General features: G+C 34.7%; 1 protein-coding gene across 3 annotated transcripts in view; it reads left to right on the forward strand.

Moving 5' to 3' along the window:
- The window catches only part of OVA1 (methionyl-tRNA synthetase / methionine-tRNA ligase / MetRS (cpMetRS)), a 263,112-nt gene that overhangs the window by 167,986 nt on the left and 67,808 nt on the right, over window positions 1–27,318 (forward strand). For all 3 annotated transcript variants that reach the window (XR_016358062.1, XM_089807421.1, XM_089807422.1), the window contains exons 6-7: window positions 22,707–22,800; window positions 23,262–23,360. Coding sequence is in view for 2 of the 3 variants with exons in the window: in XM_089807421.1 (XP_089663547.1) it covers window positions 22,707–22,800; window positions 23,262–23,360 (193 nt within the window). In the remaining variant the exon portion in view is untranslated. The remainder of the gene's footprint in view (window positions 1–22,706; window positions 22,801–23,261; window positions 23,361–27,318) is intronic.

Consider the following 27,318-nt stretch of genomic DNA (forward strand, 5'->3'; position numbering starts at 1 on the left):
CCATAATTGAATCAAAACATAAGGCATTTCTCAATTGAATAACATTTTACCATTTCTAAGTATTGTGCATATATAATACTACCATTATCGAACTAAACATGACATGACTCTTTTGCACATTTCATGATTTTCATACATATATATAATCCATCTAACATTTATATTCAAATATAACTTCCTACTCAATAAAATAACCAACCAAGTAAATGAATGTAACTAATCATCAAGCACCGTAGATAAGTTCTAACATCATAAATGATTACCATGAAATAAAGTGTCCCATAGTATCCAATAGTCTGAGTAACAGTCCAAAATAGTCCAACATATAACAAGGTCTCAAAATATAAAGTATCTGCAATGCAAAATATAAAGCATCTAAAATGCAAATAAACTACTATGATATGCTATGATGGGCCAGGGTGAGGCCTCACATCCTCCCCACCTAGTCATGAACCCATGCCATGACCTCACCATAACAATCCCACTGGACTCTAACTTGGTCTAGCTCCCTGCCTCGAAGTGTTAGGGTCTGTTGGCGCAAAATATGAATGGGCTCCAGAGCTATGTGTCCATCTCACTCCACTTGTAAAGAACCTCAATCTATAATGTGAGACTCATCATAAATATACTTCCTCAATACTGAAACATGAAACACATCGTGGATACGTGACAGGCTAGGTGGCAAAGCTAAACGGTAGGCAACTGGTCCTATCCTCTCCACTATCTCAAATGGTCCAACAAATCGAGGTGCCAACTTAGAACCCTTTCCAAAATGGATCGGGCTCTTGTGCAGACGCACTCTCAAAAAAACTCTATCACCAACCATGTACTCTTTGTCTGCCGTCTTAGCATTAGCATACTTTTTCTGTCTATCTTGAGCCTCTCTAAGATGTTGCCTAATCAAATCACCCTGCTGCTCCATGTCTCTGACTAACTATGGCCCAGTGCATACTCTATCCTCATTCCTATCCCAACTCAACGAAGTCTTGCAAGGTCTACCATATAAGGCTTGATAAGGAGGCATACCTATAGAAGTATGATGGCTATTATTATAGGTGAACTCCACAAGATGAAGGTACTCCTCCCACTTGACCTGATGGTCCATCACATATATTCGCAACATATCCTCTAATACCTGATTAACCCTTTCTGTTTGTCCATCAGTCTGACGGTGATATGCTGCACTGAAATTAAGACTAGTACCCAAAGTTGTATGAAACTCACTCCAAAATGAAGATGTGAAAAGAGAGTCTCGATTAGAAATGATCTTACGAGGAATGCCATAAAGTCTGACGACGTCTCGTAAGAACACTTGCGCTACTGCTGGTGCTGTAAAGGTAGTTCGAACAGGTGAGAAGTGGGCGACCTTAGTCAATGTATCAACTGTCACCAAGATAGCATCATGACGACGAGAAGACATAGGAAGGCCAACAATAAAGTCCATAGATATCACATCCCACTTCCACATAGGTATCTCATGCAGCTGTAAAAGTCCCCCTAGATGGCTGTGTTGTGCTTTTAATCTTTGACACTCAAGACATCTAGCAATAATATCGGCAATCTGTACCCTCATCCCAGGCCATAAATACAATTGTCTCAAGTCTGAATGTAACTTCTCGACACTAGGATGTGTTGCATATGGTGCTCGATGAGCCTCTAAAATGATGAACTCTCACAGGTCACTCGAAGAAGGTACATAAATGTGTCCTCTATGACATAAAAGGCCATTAGGCTCCAAAGAAAAGTCTGCAAACTTTCCCACTAGGGGTCTTTGAGAATGTGCAATCTAAAAAATCTCCGCATATAACTTATCCTCGGGCAAATGTCGTAACATGCGCTCTTTCAAATCTGTTGTAGTAGTCATGGAAGATATCATACGTTGTCTCCTACTCAGAGCATCTGCAACCACATTCTCGTTGCCCTTGATGTAATGAACATCAAAATCATACTCACATAAGAACTCCATCCATCTTCTTTGCCTAGCATTAAGGTTTGGTTGTGAGAAGATGTATTGCAAACTGTGATGATCTGAATGAAGCACAAAATGGTGACCTAAGAGAAAATGCCGACATCTTACTAAAGCATGAATTACTGCTACAAGCTCCAGGTCGTGAGTAGGATAATTCAGCTCGTGAGTCTTAAGCTTTCTAGACTCATATGCAATAACTCGACCATCCTGCATAAGAACTACTCCTATGCCATCCAAAGAAGCATCTATACACACAACAAAATCCCTTGATGGGTCAGGTACTGCAAGTATCGGTGCACTAGTGAGAGTTCTCTTGAGCTCTTGGAAGGCTATCTCACACTTCTCTGTCCACTTGAACTTATTTCCCTTCCTCTGAAGAGATGTAATGGGATGAGCCAACCTAGAAAAACCTGCAACAAAGCATTTATAATAACCAGCCAATCCCATGAAATTCCTCACCTCCGTGACACTGGTGGGTGCTAGCCATTCCATAATAGCTCGAATCTTAGATGGGTCGATTGAGATCCCATCACCTGTAATAATATGGCCTGGATAATGTATTACAGGTCTGAAGAAGGCACACTTCTTCAAACTACCATACAACTGATTCTCCCTTAAAAGTTGAATTACCTATCTCAAATGCTCCTCATGCTCCTTTTCATCTCGAGAATAAATCAAAATGTCATCAAGAAACACCACCACAAATTTATCTAGAAATGTATGGAATACCCCATTCATAAGACTCATGAATACAGTTGGAGCATTCGTGAGGCCAATGGCAGTACAGTGAACTCATAGTGGCCATACCTCATACGAAAAGTAGTCTTGTGGATATCACTCTCTATTATCCTCAACTAAAGATAACCTGACTTAAGATCTATCTTTGAGAAGATACGGGCACCCTTCAATTGATCAAAAAGGTCATCAATCCTAGGTATTGGGTATCGGTTCTTAATGGTTACTTTGTTTAGCTGTCGATAGTCGATACACAACCTAAGTGATCCATCCTTCTTTTCCACAAAGATGACTGGAGCACCCCATAGTGACACACTAGGATGAATATGCCCTTTATCTAAGAGCTCTTCTAACTGAATCTTGAGCTCACTGAGTTCCTGTGTGGTCATCCTATATGGTGCCCTAGAGTTAGGCTCAGCTCTTGGCACAAGATCAATGTGGAAATCAACCACTCTAGGTGGAGGCATACTAGGAAGCTCTGAGGGAAAAACATTTGCAAATGCCTGCAAGACAGGAAAATCATTGCGTTAGTATTTTTAATTTAGATGTTATTTAGTTTATTTACAATGTATTTTATTTTATATATATATTTTTTATTTTAGATTTGTTTTATTATATGTTAAATTTTGTGTATGTTATTTTTTTAAAAAAAAATTATATAATATATGTGTGTAAAATATAAAGTTTAAAGTGAATTTTAAATTATTATTATATATATTACTAAATTATTATATATTATATTATATATTACTTAATAGGTATATAAATGAAGCTTTTAAATAAATGTGTTAGATAAGGTTTGTACAACATAAATATTATTATTTACTTTGAACGTAGATTAAAGATTGTTGACTAAATTCATAGAAGTAGTAAAGGGTGGTAATTGAATATAAATCCGTACCTTAATCATTTGGAATAATAGGTTAAAAGGGTGTATTAGAAAATTTAAAATTTTATTTAAAACCTAGTTTGCCTATACTAAGTAAAATGTTTAGATGTATAGTAGAATCAATCCTAAGACTATAACTTTTGACCTTAACCTTTAATAGAGTGGAAAATCTTAGGACTTCTTTATGTCATAGGAATTGCAGTAAGGCATATGCATGGGTAAGCATGCCAAGCCTAGTGGTTTTAATAGCTCAAATTCCCTATTGTATATTATGGTGAGTATTGGTCTTAAAGGTAAAACATAGGATTGGGAGACAGGTGCATCAATATGTAAATTTTAGCGAGATGATGATGTTAGAAATTATATGATATAGTGTTGGCATATATTATAAATATATGTAAGTAACTCCTTAATTATTGCTTTATGAAGCTCACACTATGTTAAGAGGTAGAGTTCTCTGCCATTATGAGATTCATAGTGCAAAACGACCTTTTTTTTTTGCTTTTATCCCTTATCGTGGCATTGTGAGCTCTATGTGGAGTCATTCACTTGTATCTTATACTGTTGCTGCTACTGTCATAGGAGATAGGTTTGTCTTAGCAATCTAGATGTTTAAATGTTATTCAATTACTAAGAATTTAATTGGGAAAAAAATTTAATATTTAAAAAATGTTGCTCTTCCATCTAGCATGGCTCAAAGTGATTTTTATTTTTATCTTTTTAATACCTTGGGTCAGTTTCCTTCACAGGGTTTAGGGGCAAACATTTTTCATTTTTATTTTTTAGCCATCCTGCAATAGACCTCCAAACCTTTCAAAATCGTGCATTCACATTTAAGCATTTTCAAATTTTTTGTAATGCCCGAAGCTGGAATATTAACTAACTATACAAACTGTATAAAGTCCTAGACAAACAGGAGCACTTTTGATCATCGAGATCTAGATGTGGGCAAGGTGAGATCATATGATAGCTGGCATGTGAATGATAGGAAGTTAAACTCATTTACTCGAGGCAAGCTGTACAATTTAAAATTTATGTGAAATTGGAAAATAAATATGTTTGACTCCAGTGACATGCCATCTAGAGTAATGTATGCAACAAGGTTGCATGGGTACTCGTACCCACACCCTTGGTACTCGTACCCATCGAGTACCCACGTACCGAAGTACCGGGTACACGTATCCCACGTACCGGGTACTCGGTGGAGAGCATCATAGCTAAGGACCTTGATTAAGATTCTGATTTTGGTTTTTTATTTTTGTATTAGCTTGTTGTTTATCAAACTTAATTCAATACCAAATCAGTTTGAAACTTTGATACTCATTAACAATAAACTTTATCACTGTTCAAGTCATAAGTTTATCATTTGCAATATGTCATTGTTATATGATTTAGGATCCTCTTGTTCATGTTTAAAGTCTGCCTTCTTTGTTATGCATCTAAGCATTTATCATGTATTATTATTTCAAACATATAGCAAATCTGAAACTGAAAACAATACATTACATTTGCAAACTTTATCACTGTTCTTGTTTTGAAAAACCATTGTCATGACTCATAATTTCAGATTTTTTATAAATATAAAAGTATAATTTTTAAATAAGTTTGACATACCCAAGTACCTCCGTCCCCTACTATGAAAAATACTTTAAACATTAAACATTCAGCAATAGCATATATATATATTTCAAATTTCTTGTTTTGAATGCTCAATGTCATGACTCATGACATATATTTTGATTTTTATATTTTCTATAAAATATTAATAATATAGAAAAAATAGGCATACACACGTACCCCCGTCCCCTATTTTGGAAAATATGCGTACCCGTACCCGTTCCCGTACCCACGTACCCGTGCAACCTTGGTATGCAATTATCCAAATGCAATAAGAAGTGCAGATCTTGGCAGCTCCACCATCCAATCTTTGTTACAATGTTAGTGCAATTATCAATGAGGGATCTGGTGGTGAACTACACAGTTAGATCCTGATAGCAATATCATAGTTTGTTGAATTTACTTATATTATCAGTATAAAGCCATTTGACAGCTATGCCTTCCAGATTTACAAATGGAAAACAACTACAACATAATAGATTTTTGGGAGAGAACCGCACAGAAATTACATAGCATTATGATAATACTAGACCAAAAATAATCTCACAAAGTAGTGAATGGTAAAATCTTGGTGCAGCCTGGCTCGCTGCTGATGATGAAAAGGTGCAGCTGGGTTGTAAGCAGCTACAACAGTCCATAAGTGGCAGTGCACTGACTTATATTTCAACACACTGATCTTAACAAATGCTACACCCAGAATGAATGTAACAACTCGAAACGCTACACCTGGAAATGAATTCTATGTTGATGTTGGCCTTTTGCTTAATAAATCTGACACATTTATGATCTCCAGGTCCACTTTTTTTGCACAATAACTTCATTTTCTTTTAGGTTTTCAACTGCCCCCATTCATCACATTGTTGACATCAAACAGTCTTTCGAGCCGTACTATATTTGTCTTTGACTTACACCTCTTTGATTTCAAGAGCTGCTTGGAGATGCATTCATGTCATTTTGTTGCTTTGGCAAAGTGTTAAGTGGAGTGGACTACTCTCCTTGAGGTTACTCTTCAAATTATACAAGCACTCTTTTATTGAATGATCTGTCACTTAGCAAATTTCAGAAACATTTTCTTAGGACAATTAGCTTTGGTGTGATCGTCATGGTCGCAATTAGTACACCACAATTCCTTTGGATTTTTTCTAATTTGTTTCACTGCTTTTGGATCCTTCATTATTGAAGCATGTATCTGTAGAACACAGATTCACTACTAAGAAGGGGGGGGGGATTGGGGGTGAATTAGCAGTGTATGAATCTTAGAATCAAAGTCAAACTTAATCCAAACTTCTTCAAATTAATCAATTTGAACTTAGCATTAAATCAGAACAATAGGAAAGCACCATGAAATCAAGAAACACAAAACACAATGCACAAGAATATGGCGTGGAAACTGAATGCAGGAGAAAACAGCGGTGAGAAATGCTGTTAGGATCTACTGTCCTAATCCAGCCTCACGATTCTTTAATCCAGTTACAACTTTAAGAGCTTCAACCCTAAGGAGCAACAGCCCCTACTTATAGCAACACCTCTTCCAAAAAGCGAGCACCAACTCAATGAATATGAGCGTCAATCCTTTTACAACAATTAGATAATTTGAAGACAATTATATCTCAGACCAAATCTGAATCAATTACAAATTTGTGAATTATAAATGAATTTAGAAAGTCTTGTAATCATTATACTGGTAACTGATTATTTGTTCCTCTATCCAATGAATCCAAATCTGAGATATATGTAATTTATTTTACAAACTGAACCAAATATAAAGAATACTGCAACAGAAGATAATCAACCCTTGTAGTCACAGTTCAAAGTTGAACCACTCTGGAACAGCCTTTTGATACATAGATACTTAAAAATAAATTTATCCCAATCTTCTGACTCTCTAAATTTCTAATTCAAACATAAAACCTGAATGATAGAAGAAATATTAAATAATTACTATTACCTTCGTCAATATTCAAATCAACTCAATCTGCCAGATGTTTATCTTCCAACAATCTTTTGACAGTTTGCGATCTGGTTTTCATCTTCTGATTCTTCAATGAAGAGTCTATACGGATTATCTTCAATACTGTAACATCCCGTTTTCCCGGTCTAAATTAACATCGAACATACTCAAAGAATACAGTTACTACTTCATTTCATAGTAAGACAGTTATATCATTCAGGGTCATGTGAATAAGATTTACTGTTAAAATCAGTTAGACAAAATTTCTTAACTTAAAAACTTGAAGTACCATCAAATGAAAATAATTACAAAAATTGAAAACTACATACCTCGGAAAAACTGAGATTGAAATCAACTAGGAATGTTTCTGCAACCACCTAGTTAGTCCACAAATACCTCTATAACAATATCACAAAAACGACTTCTATCCAACATTTGTTAAACCGATATCAAATGACAATTATCATTAAATACCATTAGGTAAAATTAGGGCATTGTTTACCTTCGGTTCAGTTAGGGCTTCTGATAATGCTATCTCACTTAGGGCTTTCAATACCATAGATTCAATTAGGGCTTCCAATACCACGGATTCAATTGGGGCTTCCGATACCACGGATTCAAATAGGGCTTCCGATACCTCGGATTCAATTAGGGCTTCCGATGCCACTGTATCATTTAGGGTTCTAATCATCTCTCAATCAATTAGGGCTTCAGATTCCATTCCATCCGAATTGCTTAACTGTGACAGTTTCTCAAGATTAGATAAATACTTATAATCAATATTCATGAAAACAATTCACGAATCTATCTAGGTGTAAAATAATGGTAACAATGAAATTAACTCAATTCAATCTTACCTCCTCTTAAATAAAAATGATAATACCTATTTCCGATAAACAATTGAATGCATAGTTATCTCTGTCTAACGCATGTCCGTCATCTTGAGGAAAGGTGAAACATTGTCAGGGGCTTGACCACCCAACCTCGGACCACAACTTTATCCCCACACAGTCTCTAATGAGAAAGGCCCTCCCTACCCGGAATAGGCAGAGGTCATCTTGCCATCCACTGGGCTTCTTGGTAATTTACTTACCATACGACTTGGCAGCAGGAGATCATATTAACAGGGATATGCATGAGCTATTAATTAATTCATATTAAATGATAAATATTGAATTGTCATAACTAATTACTGATTCGTGTTACTACAGATTCCTCTTTTCACCTCATCACCCTTTTTCTTGGCTATAGAGCCAGGTGAGTTCTAAGTATTAGGAATTCTCAGAACAACCAATTCTGTCAATTTATTCAAGAAGACTACATGCATCTAGCATCTCATAGTCTGTGATTAAAAGATTTCAAATTGAATGTTTAATTAATTAAATTAATCATAACCAATTTCTCTTTAACTCCACCTCTTCACAATTCTTAGGCCATCAAGCCGATGATTCCTAGGTGCTTTCAGATTATTATTCACAAGATGCTTTACACCTTCTTCACCACATACTGGCATCCACCTGGTGAATTCCTTGGTGTTCTGGGTTCTTTATCTCATTTTCGGTTATTTAAATTTATAGCAGAATGTAATTGATTTCATTTGTGGTAATAACTTACTTAAAAAGAAGTTCAGAGAAATTAAATATTCGAATATATGAAAGAAGATGTCAGATTTTGAATATAACCATTGCAATGTTATTGTATAAGGCAGTCGACAGACTTCCAAAGAACATGACAAACTTTTAAAGGAAAAATGACAGGATTCAGGCATTAATCATAGTCATTTACCACAAAAAGAAAAACGATAACCTTTGTAATGAAATACAATAGTATTATAGACAAACCAACAAGACGGAGATTCCTTGGTGCCTTCGGATTATTTTCACTCAGGTACTTTACACCTTCTTCACCATATTTTGCTTGGTGAATTCCTTGGTGTTCCACATTAAACCAGGTTGTAAATGATTAAATCTGTGATGATAGATTTCAAGGAAAAAAATAAAATGCAGAAGATTCATATTCGATTATCTAAGAAACTACAGACTTGAGTATAAATCATTACTTGGCTATTTATATGATAGTCGGCAGTCTTTACAACAATCTTGAAAGGGTTATAATAGACTAATATCATTGCCTTAAATCACATTAAGAAGATGACAGTTTCTAATGGAAAACAACAAACTTCAAGCTCAGTTCGCTGCCTTATATCTCAAAGAAAGATTGATACACTTTGCAATTGAGAAATTATGAACCTTTTTATAGTCGGGTTCTACTTTCACATACTTATAATAAATGGAACCATGTTTTGATCTGCCAGTTCTGCAAACATAAAATGTAAAGGAAAGTATAAACGATTTTATGATTCGGATTAGAAGTCTTACGTGACTCCCTCTCTATCACCCGATTTTGAAAGGAGCCGCACTTATGTAAGTTGCCTGTCTCGATCAATAAATTGTGGAAGATGATGTTACTTGGATCAATTGCAAGAATGGTTGTTGAATTGGGTTCAATCGCTAGAGCTAAAAACAGGGATATTGACTACTTAAGGAAATAAGAAGGCTGTTGAAGAGTGCATAAAAAAGAATGCTGAAAGACCATAAGGAATCCATAATATAGATTGGGCCAGACCTTATAGCTACCTTCAGTTATAAAGAAATCCCTTTGAATTCCAAGATGACCATTTGAATACATCGAAAATTCAAATTTAAAAATAAGGAAGAGAAGTTGGAAAGATTAAAACTCAAATTGCCAAATGTTTAACTCGATTAATTATGCCAAGTGTTATCATTTAGAATAAAGTTGGAAGGTTGCAATTCGAATATTATAATAATTTAAATATTATTATAATTCAAATATTATTAAAATCTTTTATGTACTTATAAACATCACGTTATTAAATTATTTAATTTCAATGGTGCCAAATCATTTAATATTATATGCACGTTTATAAATATTTATTAAAAATAATATGATGAAAGATAAATTAAAATCCTTTAAGATACGTTTTATATTTTAAATTATTTATTTAAATAACTCATGCAGTTCCTCAGTTGTATCCTGTTTCAAATCGCTAGGCACTCTACCCATCTGTCCAGTAATGGTGATGCCCTGCCTAATTCTTTTTTGACAATGCTTCCACCCCTCCGTCATGCTTCCTGCAAGAAATTTTTCCATAATTAAATTATAATTTATTTAATCATAAATAATCATAACAGTTAACCTTTCATCTCAATTCCATGAATTTGCGATTAACAATCAACTAACATGTCATCTTCACTTAAAATCATAACGACTAACTATCTTAACATTTCGCCAGTTTATAACAAATTAAACTACCAACTGACTTCATGCGAACCTCAATGGCTATATTTCAAGTTAGGTCAAAAATTGGGATGTAACAACTACTTTTCTTTATAACAGACTTTTGGTTCTGATACACTTCTCAAAACATGATCCTAAATAACATATCAGACTTTTGTTTTGATCATATCATATCATTGCACTCCCACAAATTCAACAAGTTATATAGATGTAGGAAAGAGTCTACTAACTTTGAAGTGTTAAATTTTTGAACCAAAATAGCATCACATGCAATAAACAGAGAGTAAGCAAAATATACGAACAAATGACACCAATATTTACCCTGGGAAAATTCTCCTACTCGAGGGAAATCCCAGCCACACCTAAAAATATATCCGTTATTAGATTTTCAAAAATGATTATAAATTGTCTGCCTCTTTGATGCCTTAAACAAATTTTGATCACTCAATGATCAAATTAGCCAATGATAATATGTTGTGCCTATCTGATCATTGAGTGATCACAAAAATATTGATCACGCAAAGCCAAAAAGATAAACACGAACATGAGCTGTCAAGGCATATAATAGATAGCCAAAGAATGTAACTCTTCTAGAGAATAATAGAGAGAGGAACCAGATAATCATAATGGTCAAAACACTAAAAATAAAAATCAGCTGAATGAAGACGTCAACAACAGAGGCATATACTTCAAATAATAGACACAGTTGAAGCATACACACGCATAACTTGAGCACTGAAAGAAGCAATCAAACTTAGTATCCGTAGGCAAGGATAAACAACACATGTAGATGAAAATACAAAAAATTCTTTTCAAGCTACATACTTCAACGTGAAGAAGTTAGAAAACTTATTTTCAAACTATCGCTATTCAAACCGATCTTTAATTGTTTGTTTCAATATTAACAATACGATGATACAGAAGTTATTTGGACAGAAAAACCATTAATTGCGTCATCACAACACCTAAGTCATTTATGGGCTACACCACAAGCATCCAACTTTGGACAACTATAGTATTTGCTTTGACGTGGCAAATCAAAGCATACGGATCCAATATATTTGTCTTTTATTGGGCTGTCACACAGGTAACCAACACCCAATACTTATGCTTTAAAAAACATGTTTTCATATACATATCGCGGCGCCAACATATATATTGAAAGTTCATTTGTCATTTTGCTATCCTTTTAAGAAATAAATTGTGCTATTTTGCATGCCCGGCTTCTATAGGGTGGGAAAGACCATCACACTTTATCAACAACATATATAAACAAAACTTCATTAAAAAATGGTTTGATGCAGCTCAATACTCCTTGCTTCGCTTAAAGGAATTTGTTTTGTTTTTGTCCTTGCTCTGCTTGAAGGTATTTGTCCTATTTTGGCTGTAGTCACAAATTCATTCTGTCAAATCTTTTGCCATGCCTGGTGTTAAATCTGTAACTTATAATCTTACTGATCTGATAACAGATCTGTCTGATCTGTTCTTACATGACTTAGAGTAATCCAAATATATTTACATTATCCTCTTAGGGATATTTGACGTCTACACTCAGCTTGTGTTAAGTTAATTTTAAACTTATTGCTCCTCAGAAAAGTCACCGACTTCTAGGATTAGTTAAAGATTGTTTTGGAAGGGAAATGTCCCTTGAAAAAACATGTCTTGAAAAGACATGTCCCTAGGTCTCTCTATGTATAATGGGTATGGTTGAAGTCTAAGAGCACACAATATACAAAATAGTCTGCTCCTTAGTCAATACTACCCATATACAATTTGCAGAAGTAAAGACATATTTCAGAATTACATTTCTAATTCAATTGAAAAGGCAATACTTTGGAGTTATTCACAGCAAGACCAAAGGAGAAAAAGAAGGTCGAATCTAATCTCTAATTCAGTCATAGAATTCGTAGAAACTTTACATGGTATCAGAGCTCTGGTAGTCGAACTTAGGCTTTGCAAATTTAGTAATCAGACCTTAAACAAATCTAGCACCTTTCTCCTACCTTCAAATGGCATACACAATCAGACCCGAGGACAGGTTTGATGGGGAAAAAACACTTTGATGCTTGGAAATTCAGAATCATGATGATTGTTGAAGAAAATGAAGTAAAACAATTTGTTGATAAAGCATCCAAACAACCTCCAGTTGAACCTCATAAATCTATCGGGAGCAAAGGAAATAGGAAAGCCATTCAAATCATATTAGATGGAGTAAAAAATGATATCGTACCCATGCTTACAAAACATCAAACAACATTTGACATGATGAATGCATTACCAAATGCATATGAGGTCAACAATGCAACTAGAGTTCTTACACTGAAAAGTCAATTAAATCACATACAAATAAAGAAAGGAAAATCAATGAATTCCTACTTCCTAAGGGTTGCTGGCATTAGAGATGAACTGTCAAGTATAGGAACCATTATTAGTGACACAGAATTAACACTAATGACTATAAATGGATTACCAAATTCATGGGAAACTTTTGCACCAGGAATAAGTGCCAGCGATAAACTACCTGACTTCAACAAACTTAAGGGGGATTGTCTTCAAGAAGAATCCAAAAAATTAAACAAAGGAGGGAAATTGAAAATAGAAGATGAAGAACTTCATGTTGTTAATACAAACTCCTATAAGGGCAAGAAGAAGCATTTCAAGAAGAAAAAGGGAAATCAAAACAATAGAAAACCCAAGAAAGATCTATTCAAGATAAAATGTTTCAAATGTGAAAAGTTTGTACATTACATATCTAATTGTCCTAAGAATTCTAAACAACAAGTGAATTTATACAAATGTTATTGGGGAAGAAGATAACTATGATCCTGAGAATCGTGTATTGTATACGTCACTATCAAATGAAATCTCAAGTAAAGCATGGGTAATTGATAGTGGATCTTCTAGACATATAATGGGATACAAAGAAGCATTGGACTCTATATTAGAAAAGGTTAATTGCGAAGTTACCATTGGTGATAACTCAACACATTCCGTCCAAGGAATTGGAAACTGCACCTTGAAACTAAAATCAGGAAATTCTCTTCTTCTCAAAGATGTACTCTACGTACCAGGAATAAAAAGAAATCCAATCTCAATTACAACACTTGAAGATGATGGGCATAACATTGCATTTGTGGACGGTAAAGTAATAACCTAGGCAAAAAACTCCTCAATCAAGAAAGCGAAGTTGATTGGTTAGAGAAAAGGATATATATATGAATTGAATTGTGAATCTAGTTGACCTATTCAAGCCTTAATTCATGAAGCTATAGACATAAATGAAATATGACACAGATGATTAGGGCATCTAAATTTCAAAACCTTATCAACTATGGAGAAAATGGTTATTGGTCTACCTAAACTAAATAAAGACCACTCAAGCATATGCAAAGGGTGTGCACTGGGTAAGAACACCAAAATTTCATGATAGCACTAGAAAAACAAATAATGTTTTGGAATTAATTCATTCAGATTTATGTGGACCTATGTCTATTCCTCCTCTTGGAGGATTTTGGTACTATATTTTGTTCATAGATGACTTCTCTAGGAAAACATGGATTTACTTCTTTAAGTGCAAAGAATCAAAAGAAATCCTAATGAGATTTAAAGAATTCAAAATATTAACTGAAAACTTATCAGGACATAAAATTAAAATTCTTAGAACTGATAATGGAGGAGAATACACCTCAGATTTGTTTAAAAGGTTTTGTAAAGAAACATGAATTAAGAGGGAGTACACCGTTCCTTATAATCCAGAACAAAAATAGGGTAACAGAAAGAAATAATAGAACAATTATAAAAGCTGCTAGAGCTATGATATTTGATCAAAATCTAGAATATTATCTTTGGGCAGAAGCCTCTTGTACTATTGTCTATATTCAAAATCAAAGCCCTCACTCTTACCTTATAGATAAAACTCCTAAACAAGTCTTTACTAAGGTTAAACCCAATATAAGTCATCTTAGGATTTTTGGGTGCCCCGTATATATCCATGTTCCAAAATAAAAGAGAACCAAGTTAGAACCCTCTGGGAGGAAAAGTATTTTTGTAGGGTATAGTGAAACATCTAAGGCATATAGGATTTTCATACCTAGATAGAAAAGTATTGAACTTAGTAGAGATGCAATTTTTGAAGAAGATCTAGTATTCAAAAGAGCCCTAAGTTTTGAAGAACCTTCTCCTTTACGTAGTTCCGAAAGAAATAGTGAGTCTAAGTCTCAAAGAGAGAACATAGAAGAAATTGAAGATCTAAATCTTAAAGAAACTCAAAATTCAAAAAAAAGACCACTTTGGGCCATTAAAATAGTCGAGGAAGCACAAGACTTTGCTGCACCATTTGGAACAGTCAAAGAAAGCAAAAGACCTAAAAGATTTTTTAGTTATACAACAAGCATGAATAATTTGTCCAAAACAGAACCAACCAATCCTTCAGATGTTATCAAACATACAGCCTAGAAAGAAGCTATGACAAAAGAATACCAATCTATTATGAAGAATGATGTTTGGGAAATTGTTCCAAGATCTAAAGGAAAATATGTTGTTTCTTCCAAGTGGATATTTAAAATAAAGCATGTTGTTGATGGTAGCATTGAGAAATATTAAGATAGATTTGTAGCTAGAGGATTCTCTTAGAAAGAAGGGATTGATTATGAAGAAACTTTTTCTCTTGTCGCCAGATATACCTTTGTAAGAGCAGTCCTAGCAATTGCAACATCGAAGGGATGGAAAGTACATCAGATGGATGTAAAAACAACATTTCCTAAATGGAAAGATTGCAGAAGAAGTATATTTGGAGCAACCTGAAGGATTGATCCTAACATTTTTGTTTGCAGGCTCAAGAAAGCTCTCTATGGGCTTAAACAGGCTTCAAGGGCTTGGTTTGAAAGAATTGATAAGTATCTCACCCGCTTAGGATTTTCCAAGAATGAAGCCAATCCAAATTTATATTATAAAAGAGATAACGATAATATGGTAATTCTAATATTGTATGTTGATAATTCGTTAATAATAGGTGATGATCATCTTATAAATCAATGCAAAAAAGATCTAATTAGAGAATTCGAGATGAAAGACTTGGGACTCCTTCATTACTTCCGAGGACTGGAAGTACGACAAAATTCTGACAGTATCATACTTAATCAAAGGAAGTATACATCAGATATTTTGAAGAGATTTGGAATATGGAATTGCAAGTTTATGTTTTCTCTGATGGAGACTAATCTACATAAACTTAAAGAAGCAGTAGCAGAAGCACCTTCCATAGATTCTACTCTCTACAGACAGATGATTGGGTCCCTTATGTACTTAGTAAATACAAGACTTGATATTTGCTATGCTATTAATGCCTTAAACCATTTTATGTGTGAGCCAAAGGAGATTCACCTAGTTGTAGTTAAACACATTATGAGATACTTATAAGGCACTCTTAATTTTGGACTCAAATATGAGAAAGTTGAGTTAGATTTGCATGGATTTACTGACTCAAATTGGGGTGGAAGTGTTAAAGACAGAAAAAGTACTTCAAGATGTTGTTTCAGTTTAGGATCAACAATGATATCTTGGATATGCAGAAAACAGTCTTCAGTAGCTCAGAGCTTTACAGAAGCCGTATACATTGCATTAGTGATGGCCTCTCGAGAAGCAGTTTGGCTAAGGAAGTTACTTGTGGGATTATTTGGGCAAGCTATGGATCCTACGATTATTCATTCTGATGATCAGAGTTCCATCAAGCTTTCGGTGAATCCAGTTTTTCATGACAGGTCCAGGCATATTGAAATTCCTTACCATTATGTAAGAGATATGGTAGACATGAATTCTGTAAAATTAGAATACATTTGCACTACAGATTAGACAACAGACATACTCACCAAACCTCTATCTAGAGTGAAGATAGACCATTTCAGGAGAAGACTTGGTATGGTTGAATTGTAATCCATTTGTATTCTCTAAATTATCAGTAAAATAATTTTATTTGTCAGGCTATTGACTGTTATGGGTTCCACCATTTGTATTCATTATTTAAGAGGTGACGATCTCTAAGATAATGAACACTTGTATAAAAGACATTATGAGAGATGATGATCTCTTAGATAATGTGCTAAAATAGTAGAGTTCTACTATAAGATCTAGATGAGTTCAAGATCATATTGTGATATAGACATTGCTATGTCTATAAGTCACAATTTGGATAAAAGAAGAATTTTATTATTCTCTGGAGTTTATCCTGTGTTCTGGTAGATCTTAACTCAGGGTCATGTTGTGATATAGGAATACCAGTATCTATGAATCACAACTTGGATAAATGAAGAACTTAATTATTCTTCAAATTTATCCTGTATATTGTATTCTTTGCAATACTGTTATCACTAGTAGCAGTGATTTGTCATATCAAAAGGTTTAGTACTATGACATTATATCATGTGTTCTATGATACCACATGCTAAGAAGATTCAGATAGATATAGAGTATCAATTCTTGCTTGTTCATCTTTATTGATGTTGCTAGATATTATATCTCTTAGTATGATTATCAAGTTAAGAGGGAGTGTTAAATCTGTAACTTATAATATTACTGATCTAATAACAAATCACTCTAATTTGTTCTTACATGACTTAGAGTAATCCAAATATCTTTACAATTATCCTCTTAGGGATATTGGCATCTACACTTAGGATTAGTTTGGATTTTACTAAACTCAGTTTGTGTTGAGTTAACTTTAAACTTATTGCTCCTTGGAAAAGTCGCCGACTTCTAGGATTAGTTAAAGATTGTTTTGCAAGGGACATGTCCCTTGAGAGGACATGTCCCTAGGTTTCTCTATTTATAATGGGTGAGGTTGAAGTCTAAGAGCACACAATATACAAATACTCTGCTCCTTAGTCAATACTGCCTGTATATGATTTGCAGAAGTAAAGACAGATTTCAGAATTACATTTCTAATTCAATTGAAAAGGCAATACTTTGAAGTTATTCACAGCAAGACCAAAGGAGGAGAAGAAGGTCGAATCTAATCTCTGATTCAGTCATAGAATTTGTAGAAAGTTTACACCTGGATACACATATTCAAATAAGCAATTGCATCATCATTTGCAGATTTCCAAATAACTTTCATATAGTCACTGTAAGGTTTCCATTCAGAAAACTAATAATCATTTGCATATGAAATAAATGTTAATATTGTTCTTGACATCAATGGAAAATACTCACAATCTCTTCTTAAAACTTGTACTATTCCTATTCCACTATCATTGTTTCTGTTCAAACTATCATCTGCATACATTTATCTTTTAGATTATGAGGACATTTTGTCCTCACTTGCTATGTCCATTGCTCTAATATACACATAAAGAAATGATGGCAGTGGTTCAACTTTTATTTATTTATTTATTATGGAAAAGGTCTTATATAAACCATCTTTTCTTTAACCTATTGGCAGGTTCTTATTTTCAATCATAAAGTGATTCTTTGAGCCTACAATTAATAAGCTTTAATATTTTCACGCTCACCTTGTCTTATGTTGTAGATTTCTGCAATGATTTTGTTGTCATCTCAAAGTAGTTTGAATTCTTCTTCATAGTCCTAATTTAATCTCTCACGTATTTTAGGAGGCTGATTCAATTTCGGTATTCTCATTGATGGCTACACATCTTCGGGTTGCTGGAAAAGATTGTAGCCAATATACTTTGTATTCCTGGCCATTCTCTACCCAAATAGTTTTGCAATTGTTGAAATACCTTGCTAGGTCATTTGACCCATTTTCTATAGACTTCGGTAACTTCTGCCTTTCAACATCAAGGCTTGATGGTGGACTTACTATGGTTTTACTCTAATGCAAATCTAATGCTTGAAACTTGTTGCTCAAGATGTTTCGATTAAGATGTGCTAGTGCTCCTCTAGCATTCTTGCCCACGTGGTAATCCTTCTCTTGTTGTATGACATTAGTATTTTGCACACTTGTTTCGCCTTCAAGCTCTCTTCTATATGTTCTGATCTTTAGCCTTGGAGTTTCTGACTCATTTTTGTCTTCTTCAAGTTGCAACTCTTCAATATCTTGAAGCTTGATTTCTTATGCATTTTGCTCCTCCTTTTGTAAAAGAGCCCTTAAAACTATGTCTCACCGTGATGGTTGTCCCTATTGAGAGGAGGGTCTATTGATTCTTCTTTGTATCAAACTTGGCCTACAAGATCAACCCACACTCCATCCAGTAATAGAAGATGTCTAGCTATTTGCACCCAAATGTTGTCATATCTTCTTTCTTGAATAGGACTATGACTTGCACTTCAACTTCATCTTCTATTTTGGGGTGGACTTTAAATTTCAGTTTGTGCTATGAGAGCTCTTTGATTACCTCCCGAAGTCTTCTTCACCATTCTTTTTGTTCTGCCAACCTTAAGAGATTGTCTAATCTCTTGATCTTGACCAGGTTGAGATACCCGTCTTTATTAGTGTGTTAGGGAAAATTGCTATATTAGGTTATACTTAAAAAGATAGTGATGCCAATATTTACTTTTCTATTTGATAAAACTAACACTTGAAATAATGAACAAAAATAACAAAGCATACTGTTATATTGGAAAATATATCTTTATTCACATGTAGCTCATGCAAAATCAGAGATGATTAGCCAAGGACCAAATTACCCTCCTTTCTATGAGAGATCTATATAAAACCATCAATGGTTGTCTAGTAAACACAATTGTAGACAACTACCGATTTCTAATATTTCCCACAAATTGACAAATCACTAATGCATAGTCGGGAATAACCAAATGAGCAATTGCAATCAAGACCAAATACCTTTGTTATAAGCATCAATCTTATTCAGGGCTTTAGAAACATCATACCTGAAATATAGACATATTGTGACAGAAGTAATTCATTATGCTATGATCACTATGTTACGTCCCAAATTTTTCCCTATGTTAAAATAATCTCATAGCCATTGAGAATTCATGTGAAGTCAATTGACCTATAAAGCTGTTAAAACATTTGATCACGTGAAATGGAATTATGATTTGTTCATTATTATTTTATATGACATGTTAGTTAATCTTTATGCTTGAAATTGAAAGTGATTATTTGATATTTTGAAAAATTGTAGAAATTGAAAATGATTGTGATATTTTGAAATTTATTTGAAATTTTGAAAATTTTGGAAATATGTTTTTACTTTGGGACCTTTTCTTTTGTAGGAGCATGACGAAGGGGGGAAGTATTGCCAAAATGGGAGTTAGGAATGGGGCACCAAATCTACTGACGGACCATCAGATATGAAATCTAGCTACCTTGACTAGGGATGAAATGGCTAGACAAGAAAGAATGTACAAAGGACGACCATGAGCTAACCAGTTGAAATTATATTATTAAATGATAAAAAGAAAATATTACTTTCATAATGTGGTTGATCTCAGAATATCTTGCAATTTCGATCATGTCTTAATATAGTAATACCGTAAATATAATCATACTTCTAAGTTGTATGGATATAAAATATATAATGTATGCGTAATCTTTAATAAAATGTATACACACACATGCCTATATAAGGCTACACACACAAGCATAAGTATAAAGGGGTGGTATTTTATATTAATGCATGAGTATGAAACATTATTATTGCTATCCTTGTTATTTTGGACCTTGGCAATAACTTTATTGTTTTGCCTTGAGCGGCCACCTTTCATATTTCTTCTTCTTCTTCTTCCATCGGGCCTTTTGTTTTGAAATGATTCTTTTAATTTAATTTTAACCGATGGCCTTGATATACACCATGCCACCTCAGTTTTCTTGCGTAATTGAGCATGCATTCGGTGGGCCTCTTGCAATTTACACTTAACTCTCACGATTAGGAATTCATTCTCTCTTCTCTCGCTTTCGGGTGTGCAATTCCATCGCTTCACTTTGCTTCATTGCCATGAATCCATTATCCCATAGCTATTGTTTCAAACCAAAGCTTGTGTATATCCATTCCTATCAGTCACATGAAGTGTGCACGGTTGTATTGACTAGACTACCAACATCCATCTGCAGGACAAAGCCATTGATACTTCTTGCATGGGAGTGTCAACTCTTCTTCAGCCCTGATTGGTTGCAGATAGTACTTGAGTCGAGCCTTACGACTTTCAACAACAGGCAGGTCATGATTTATACTTCGCTTTTTATGCTATTTCAGAGTTCGAGCGGTAGATTTATCAGATTCAGTCTATCAAGAGAAGGCATCAATATCATTATTAAATCCAGGCATCGGAATGGTTTACAGCCCTATGTATCTTTTCTTTTATTTTTCTTCATTTGTGTTGATAAAAGAAAGTGCCATTGTGCTGCTGAAAAGGCTATTCCCATAATGACACTTTCGAGTATGAATGTGTATTTTTGTTGAATCTCCGCCAAAGAGTGCCATCTTGTATAGAGGTATCATCAATATACTTTTGAGATGAGTGCAACACCTGTATGATATTAAGAACAATCTAAAAAGAATTATAATTCTATCTGTAATGCCATAGGCCAGATTTGGCCATAATGAGATGGCTGTGACAATATTCAATAGTCAATTTTCACTTATGGAACCACCCAGAATTCATCCATAAGGACTAGCATGGTTGAGATGAGGGGTGAGAATGGAAATATCCCTGCATGAAAGAGTAAAGATAAATCAGTAACAATAATCATATCTAAATAACTAAGTTAGCTCATGGTAGTCCATTTTTTATTTCTTATTGTCAAGTCAAGTTGTGGGTGATCGGGCATATATATTGCTCACTTAAATCCTTGGCCAAGGTAGGTTAGTGGCATGCTTGTTGTTGTGATCTTTAGGGGTCAAAGTGCTAGCAGTTAGAAGATAGGTTGATGGAAGGTGTTCACAGCCTCGTTAACTAACTCGCCAACACTCTAACACCAAGATGCTTAGTGGCAGAACAGTTGTGTCCCAAGCCTAATCCCAAGGTAGGGAGTGCCTTTCTCGGTAGAGATTGTGTGGGGATACTTAAGGTTCTGTGGTTGGGAGGTTAAGCCCATGGCAATGCCTCGCCTCTCTTCCACATGCCAAGGCTTGCACAACACAGGGACATTCTTTGCATTTTATTATTTTTGTTTCTGCATTTCATTTTGATATATATAGTCATGTATTTAAATTCTGTTATTTCTTTACATTAGATATTAGGATTCAATTATATTGATTGACCATGGGATGGAAATGCAATAGTTCGGATGGAAATGCAACTGTATTTCATGGGAACCTAGATTAAAATTGTTATTTTATTTTCAATTATATGAATTGTAAGTTATAGATAAGTTCCTAAATCCCCTTCTAGTGAATGTGTAAAGTAATTGTTATAACTGTCACTCCTTTCCTTCGGTTATGATTATAAATGTATCACATTTAACTAATGGTTTAATTGGCTACGGGAAATTAGCATGTTGCACACTAATTATGAATGCAAATTGAGAAGAAATGCGTTCCCAAGATATTGTGCATAGCATATAATAAACTCTAGTACTCTTTTTGATTAGTGACTAAGACTGTTGTTCCTATTGGTAGGTTACTAGTTTTATGCTTTGCAGTTGTACAACTACTTTGTTTTCTATTTGCAGGTTTTGCCAGGTTATGGTTATCTTAAGGAAGCTTGAAGCACTTCCTCAAGGCTCACCAGATTCTGTATGATGTGATTCCCAACATAATGACCATGTTTTATTAATGACACGTCAACTTTTTTTAAACTTCTTGAGAATTTGAGATTTGGATTCTACAGAATCGCTCTGTGAATTAAGGTTACCACGCGGCTTTCCAGTCCATCTGGCTGTCTTTTTGACTTATGACACTGATTCTCTTGTGTAGGCTTCAGCCTTACAGTCAATCTTGCTGTCTTTTTTAAGTATGACCCTGTTATCCTTTTCGAAAGCAATATTTCTTTGACATTCTTTTTAAAGACAACTTGTTATGCCTTTGTTGGTCTTTTGTTGAACATTAATAAAATTATCTATCTTATCATCCATATAAATGGTATGCTTCTTACTACTTAGTTATAATTCCTAATCTAGTTTTTATTAAAGTATTGGCAAGGTGTGAGTGGCATTCCCAATTTTTTTCTGAGCATTGTGTGCATGCATATCTTAGTTTGATCTGAGAGATTGGGACTGAGATGTGAGTCTACATTTCTATTAAATATCTAATTTCTTGATAATTGAATTGGAAGCCTTATATCTAACCGTTATGTTCTATCCTTTACAGATACATATCTGCACTGTTAAAAGATGGAAATGAGCCAACCTTAGATAATGCAGTGGCAGCAGGGTGGCCAGCTTCTGTGCATCTTATAGGAAAGGTTTCTTCATCACCATGATTCCTTTATTAAAATTCTTGTAGAGTATTGATTTCACTGAAACGAATTTGCTCTGAATCACTCCATGCTTGAGAAATCTGTTTACAGTATTTTATATAGATTCATTATTACATAGTCCATATATAAACTCATCTGGTACATCTCTGCATGTCGTTTTTGTATTTTCATTGATTGCTATAGTATTTTAAAAACTTCAAAGCTTTTCCTCATAAGCTATTACAGCTGCCATTGTGAAACTCTCCAAGATATTTTATAAGAGCAACTATTGTGAATTTCCTGTGATTCTATTTTTGATTGGGGACCATTTTTAAATTGAATGCACTGTCCTTTAGTAATAATTTAATAAAAGTTAGCAAAAGCAGTAAAAATAAGATTCTATTAAGAAACTTCAGGACACTACATTGCTATTTTCATCAGGATTAATGCATTATTATCTTTTGCAGGACATATTAAGATTCCATGCAGTTTACTGGCCTGCAATGTTAATGTCTGCTGGCCTAAACCTTCCAGCAACCGTATTTGGTCATGGATTTCTGACAAAGGTATTTCTTGTGAAAAAGACAGTAAATATATTTTTAAATCGTCTTTGTATTTAGAACCTGTTTATCATATTGAAGTCATAGGATTGAGTTTTTAAATTTTTTTAGCAAAGTGTAGCAGGCGAATGGAGATTCAGACTTACTACTTCAAGGCATAGAAGGGGTTGCCTTATCCCCTTAAATCAAAAGAGTAGGAGAAATACATGTGCCTGAAATTCATCCTTGTGCAAAAACACCTTGTGACAACTGACAAGATCTTCCCCAGGTGTACATTGATAGTAATAGTGTTGCTTTCACTAAAACTTTGTTTTCAATACCAATCGATCCTATTTGTCCTTTCAAAGTTGTTTTCATGCTCATTACATTTATAAAAAAATGGTCCTTTATTTCTGTTTTGTCTGTGCACCATTTAATCAGAGTTGATTGATATTCCAACATTTTTCGTACACTAGGCACCATTTGAAACCCCTTGAATTGTCTCATCAGAGTGAGTGAATCAGTATGGTTTTGAGGATGTTTACAAAACACATTTTAGTAGACAAATTTTATTTTCTCACAAGACATCAAATTGGAACAGTTTTACCAAACAATGACTTGATGATCAAAGAATCAAATTCACAACTTGTCTCATACAAAAGCCTGGTAATTGATTTGTGGTATCAATGAAAAGATAGATGAGGAATTTGTGGGTCTGCAAGTTTTAGTGTTTTACAAGTTTCCTTGTGTGCATCTGTTTGCTTAGCCTCCTCTTTTGCATGCCAATATTAGGGTTGTCATACATTCTGCATTTACTGCGGGATTTTTGTGTTTTGTTTTTAAAATGGCTTTGACCACTCTTGGGACAGCTACTATTGATAAGCAGGAGATATTTTTCCAAAGCAAGTCAAATTGTGATATTGCTATCAGGATTAAATTGTGTAGTTTTTGAGTCAAACTCATTGACTCATATTTCATGAGTAGTGATTCACACGAATCCATCTTTCGTGACAATAAATGGAACACTTAGCACTCAATGGATCTAGGTGATGTTCACAGGGGTGAGGCACCGGGACTTGCTAAGAAGTCACCCATCCCAATACTATTCCAACTCGAGTGCACTTAACTATGGAGTTTCCTCCATGGTTAAACCCATTGTGCTTGCAAACCCATTCAGTTTGGTAACCCTTCACATTATGACATCATTCTTAAAAATGACCCCTAGTTTGTTTGTTACTCTTTGCTGGTTTCACCATCACCCCATTCAGACACCCCGGGCAGCTCAAAGATGAGATAGAGAAGACGATTAGGGAAATTCTTGATATGGCATATTTGGCCTAGTAAGAGCCCATTTGCATCCACAGTTGTATTGGTTGTAATGTCCCAAACTTGAAAATCCCACAAACTCGATGTACAAGTGAACCAATAAGCAGTTTGGTGATCTTTGATACACAATAGGAGGTTGTACATTGTCAAAAGGGAGTCTATTGTACAGTGACAAGAGCAAGTTGTATGGTGTGGAGGGAAGGACGATGTACGGTGGAGAAAGAGAGGGAGTTGTATGGTGTGGAGGAAGAGAGGGCCATACAAAGAAGTCACGAGGGACTGTTGAACTAGCCTAGGCGTATAGTGGGTGTGGCAAAGAAGGGAGGATGTACGACTAGGGGTGTAGAGTGGGTGTAGGCTGATATAGATGGTGGAGTGATGTCCTTGAATCAAGGATGTTGTATGGGGATGGCAGGATCAAATGGAGGGGAGTATAGAGCACACAAAATTCCTTAGATCCGACGTTGTCTTACAACAATGTATCGTATGACGATGAAATATGGAATCAACAATGATATTGCACACTATAAATTTAAGCCAATAGCCAACGATAATATCAATGATCACAGAATCAAATAATAAGAGCGCTTTGGATTTGTTAGACTCGAAACCAAGAAATACAAGCAGAGTAGGGTGAAAGATGAATCACATCAAAACTGCACAAGTCAAATAGGGAAGATCTTCAACTTTCAGAATGGTGCTTAAGAGTAGACCTCCAAATTAGGAATTCATAATACAGATAACAAATTAAGTCACATACCAAATATATCCTACATGTTGGTCAAAAATACCTCATCAAAGGAAAACTTTGGAAGTGCACAACAAGTGCCAACATGGCAACAAATACCAATGATCAAAAATAAAAGATGATCCCGAGATATACATAAATCAATCAGGACCCTACCGATTTAAAAAAATAAAAAATGATTGAAAACAAAATCAATGAGGACCCTAAATACAAATGTTATTATTTTATTTTTATTTACTGATAGGGATATTACAGTCCTCTCATTCTAAAAATTGCTTTTCCTCGAGCAATCGCAAACTAGGATGTTCAAAATTTTGTTCACCTTCCTAGGTGGCATCTTCCATTGGCAAGTCCTCCCAGCACACCAGAAACTCCTTGATAGTATGTGTCCCCAACTTCTTCTCCCGGTGGCAATGATCTCGATTGACTCAAGATAACTCCCCTTCTTTGTTGATGGGCGACAAATCCTTTGACATAGTGACATGTCACAGAGCCTTCTTTAGGCAAGATTTGTGGAATACATTGTGGATTCGATATCCTTTGGGTAGCTCCAATTCACAAGCAACTTCACCCACCCATCGGATCACACTGTAGAGCTTGTTGAAATGCGACCTCATCTTTTCTTTCCTAGGTGCCTTTAGAGATGATTGTTTGTAAGGTTGAAGTAGAGGGTACCCCAAATTGCAAACTTCAAAATTTATCTCGACTTGGTGCTTGTCAATATACATTTTGTGTTGGTTCCCTCTAAAGATTTTCCTTGAGAGATCTCAAAATATTGAAGCATTCCTGTAGCCAATCCTTGGCCTTTGGTGCACAATTGTCACCCATAGCCATATCCACGATTGTTGGAGATTTGTAACAGTACAATGCTTTGAATGGTGCCATTTCGATCGATATGTGTTACGTGGTATTGTAACAATGCTTACCCAAATGCAACCAGTCAACCCATGCCTTCTGTTGTGTGGAAAATTCTTGAGGTACTTCTAGCCACTTATTCACAATCTTTGTTTGTCTATCAGTCTGCACATAATAACTAGAGCTTGGAGACAACCTTGTTCCCACAAGATGAAATAAATCTATCAAAAAATGTCGAGGAAGTAGTTTTCCTGATCGCTTACTATTTTCCATGGAAGGCCATGCAAACAGAATACTTCACAGAAGAACAAGTCTGCCACTTGAGCAGCTTGAAACCCGCTTGGAATAGTAAACAAATGTGCATACTTCGCCAACCGGTTGGCTGCCTTGATGATATAGTCCTTCCCTTGCACCTTGGGAAATCTAGCAATGAAATCCATTGAAATACTATCCCACTTCTACTAGGATTGACAGTGGTTGAAGCAGCCCAAATGGTAGGGTATGCTTGGATTTGTTCTATTGACAAGTAGCACAAGCCTGAATATATTGCAAGACATCATTCTTGAGTCCCTTCCCTGAAAGCCTTTCCCTAGTTTGTTAAAATGATAGCTTTAGTTAGATAAACGTGAATGATAGTTATCAATAGAATGATCTATGATTTTTGCATATATATATATATATATATATACACATTGAGAGTATACACACACACACATACATACATACATAATAAATACTAAACCATAAATCATTCTATTGACTATTTGTAAAGAAAGTTATCATTCATGATAATCTGATTATCATTACTGTTTTTTCCAAGTATAAATCTGAAATTATCAATATCCATTTGATTGATATTGAAAAGCATTATCTTCGTTATTTATGAGTATCAATATTGGATATAACTGCTACCATCGATAATGTAAATTTTATAATGCTAAGTTTTTGGAATAGATTGTGTAGAGATTCCAGAAACTTAGCATTATAAATCATGGATTGTGGAAATCTGATTGCATTAATGTAAATTTTGCATTGGTTATATATCAGATTCAAATC

This window comes from Cupressus sempervirens, chromosome 10 (genome assembly GCF_028749045.1).
Source record: "Cupressus sempervirens isolate cs-2001-9-10 chromosome 10, ASM2874904v1, whole genome shotgun sequence".
Classification (NCBI taxonomy): Eukaryota; Viridiplantae; Streptophyta; class Pinopsida; order Cupressales; family Cupressaceae; genus Cupressus; species Cupressus sempervirens.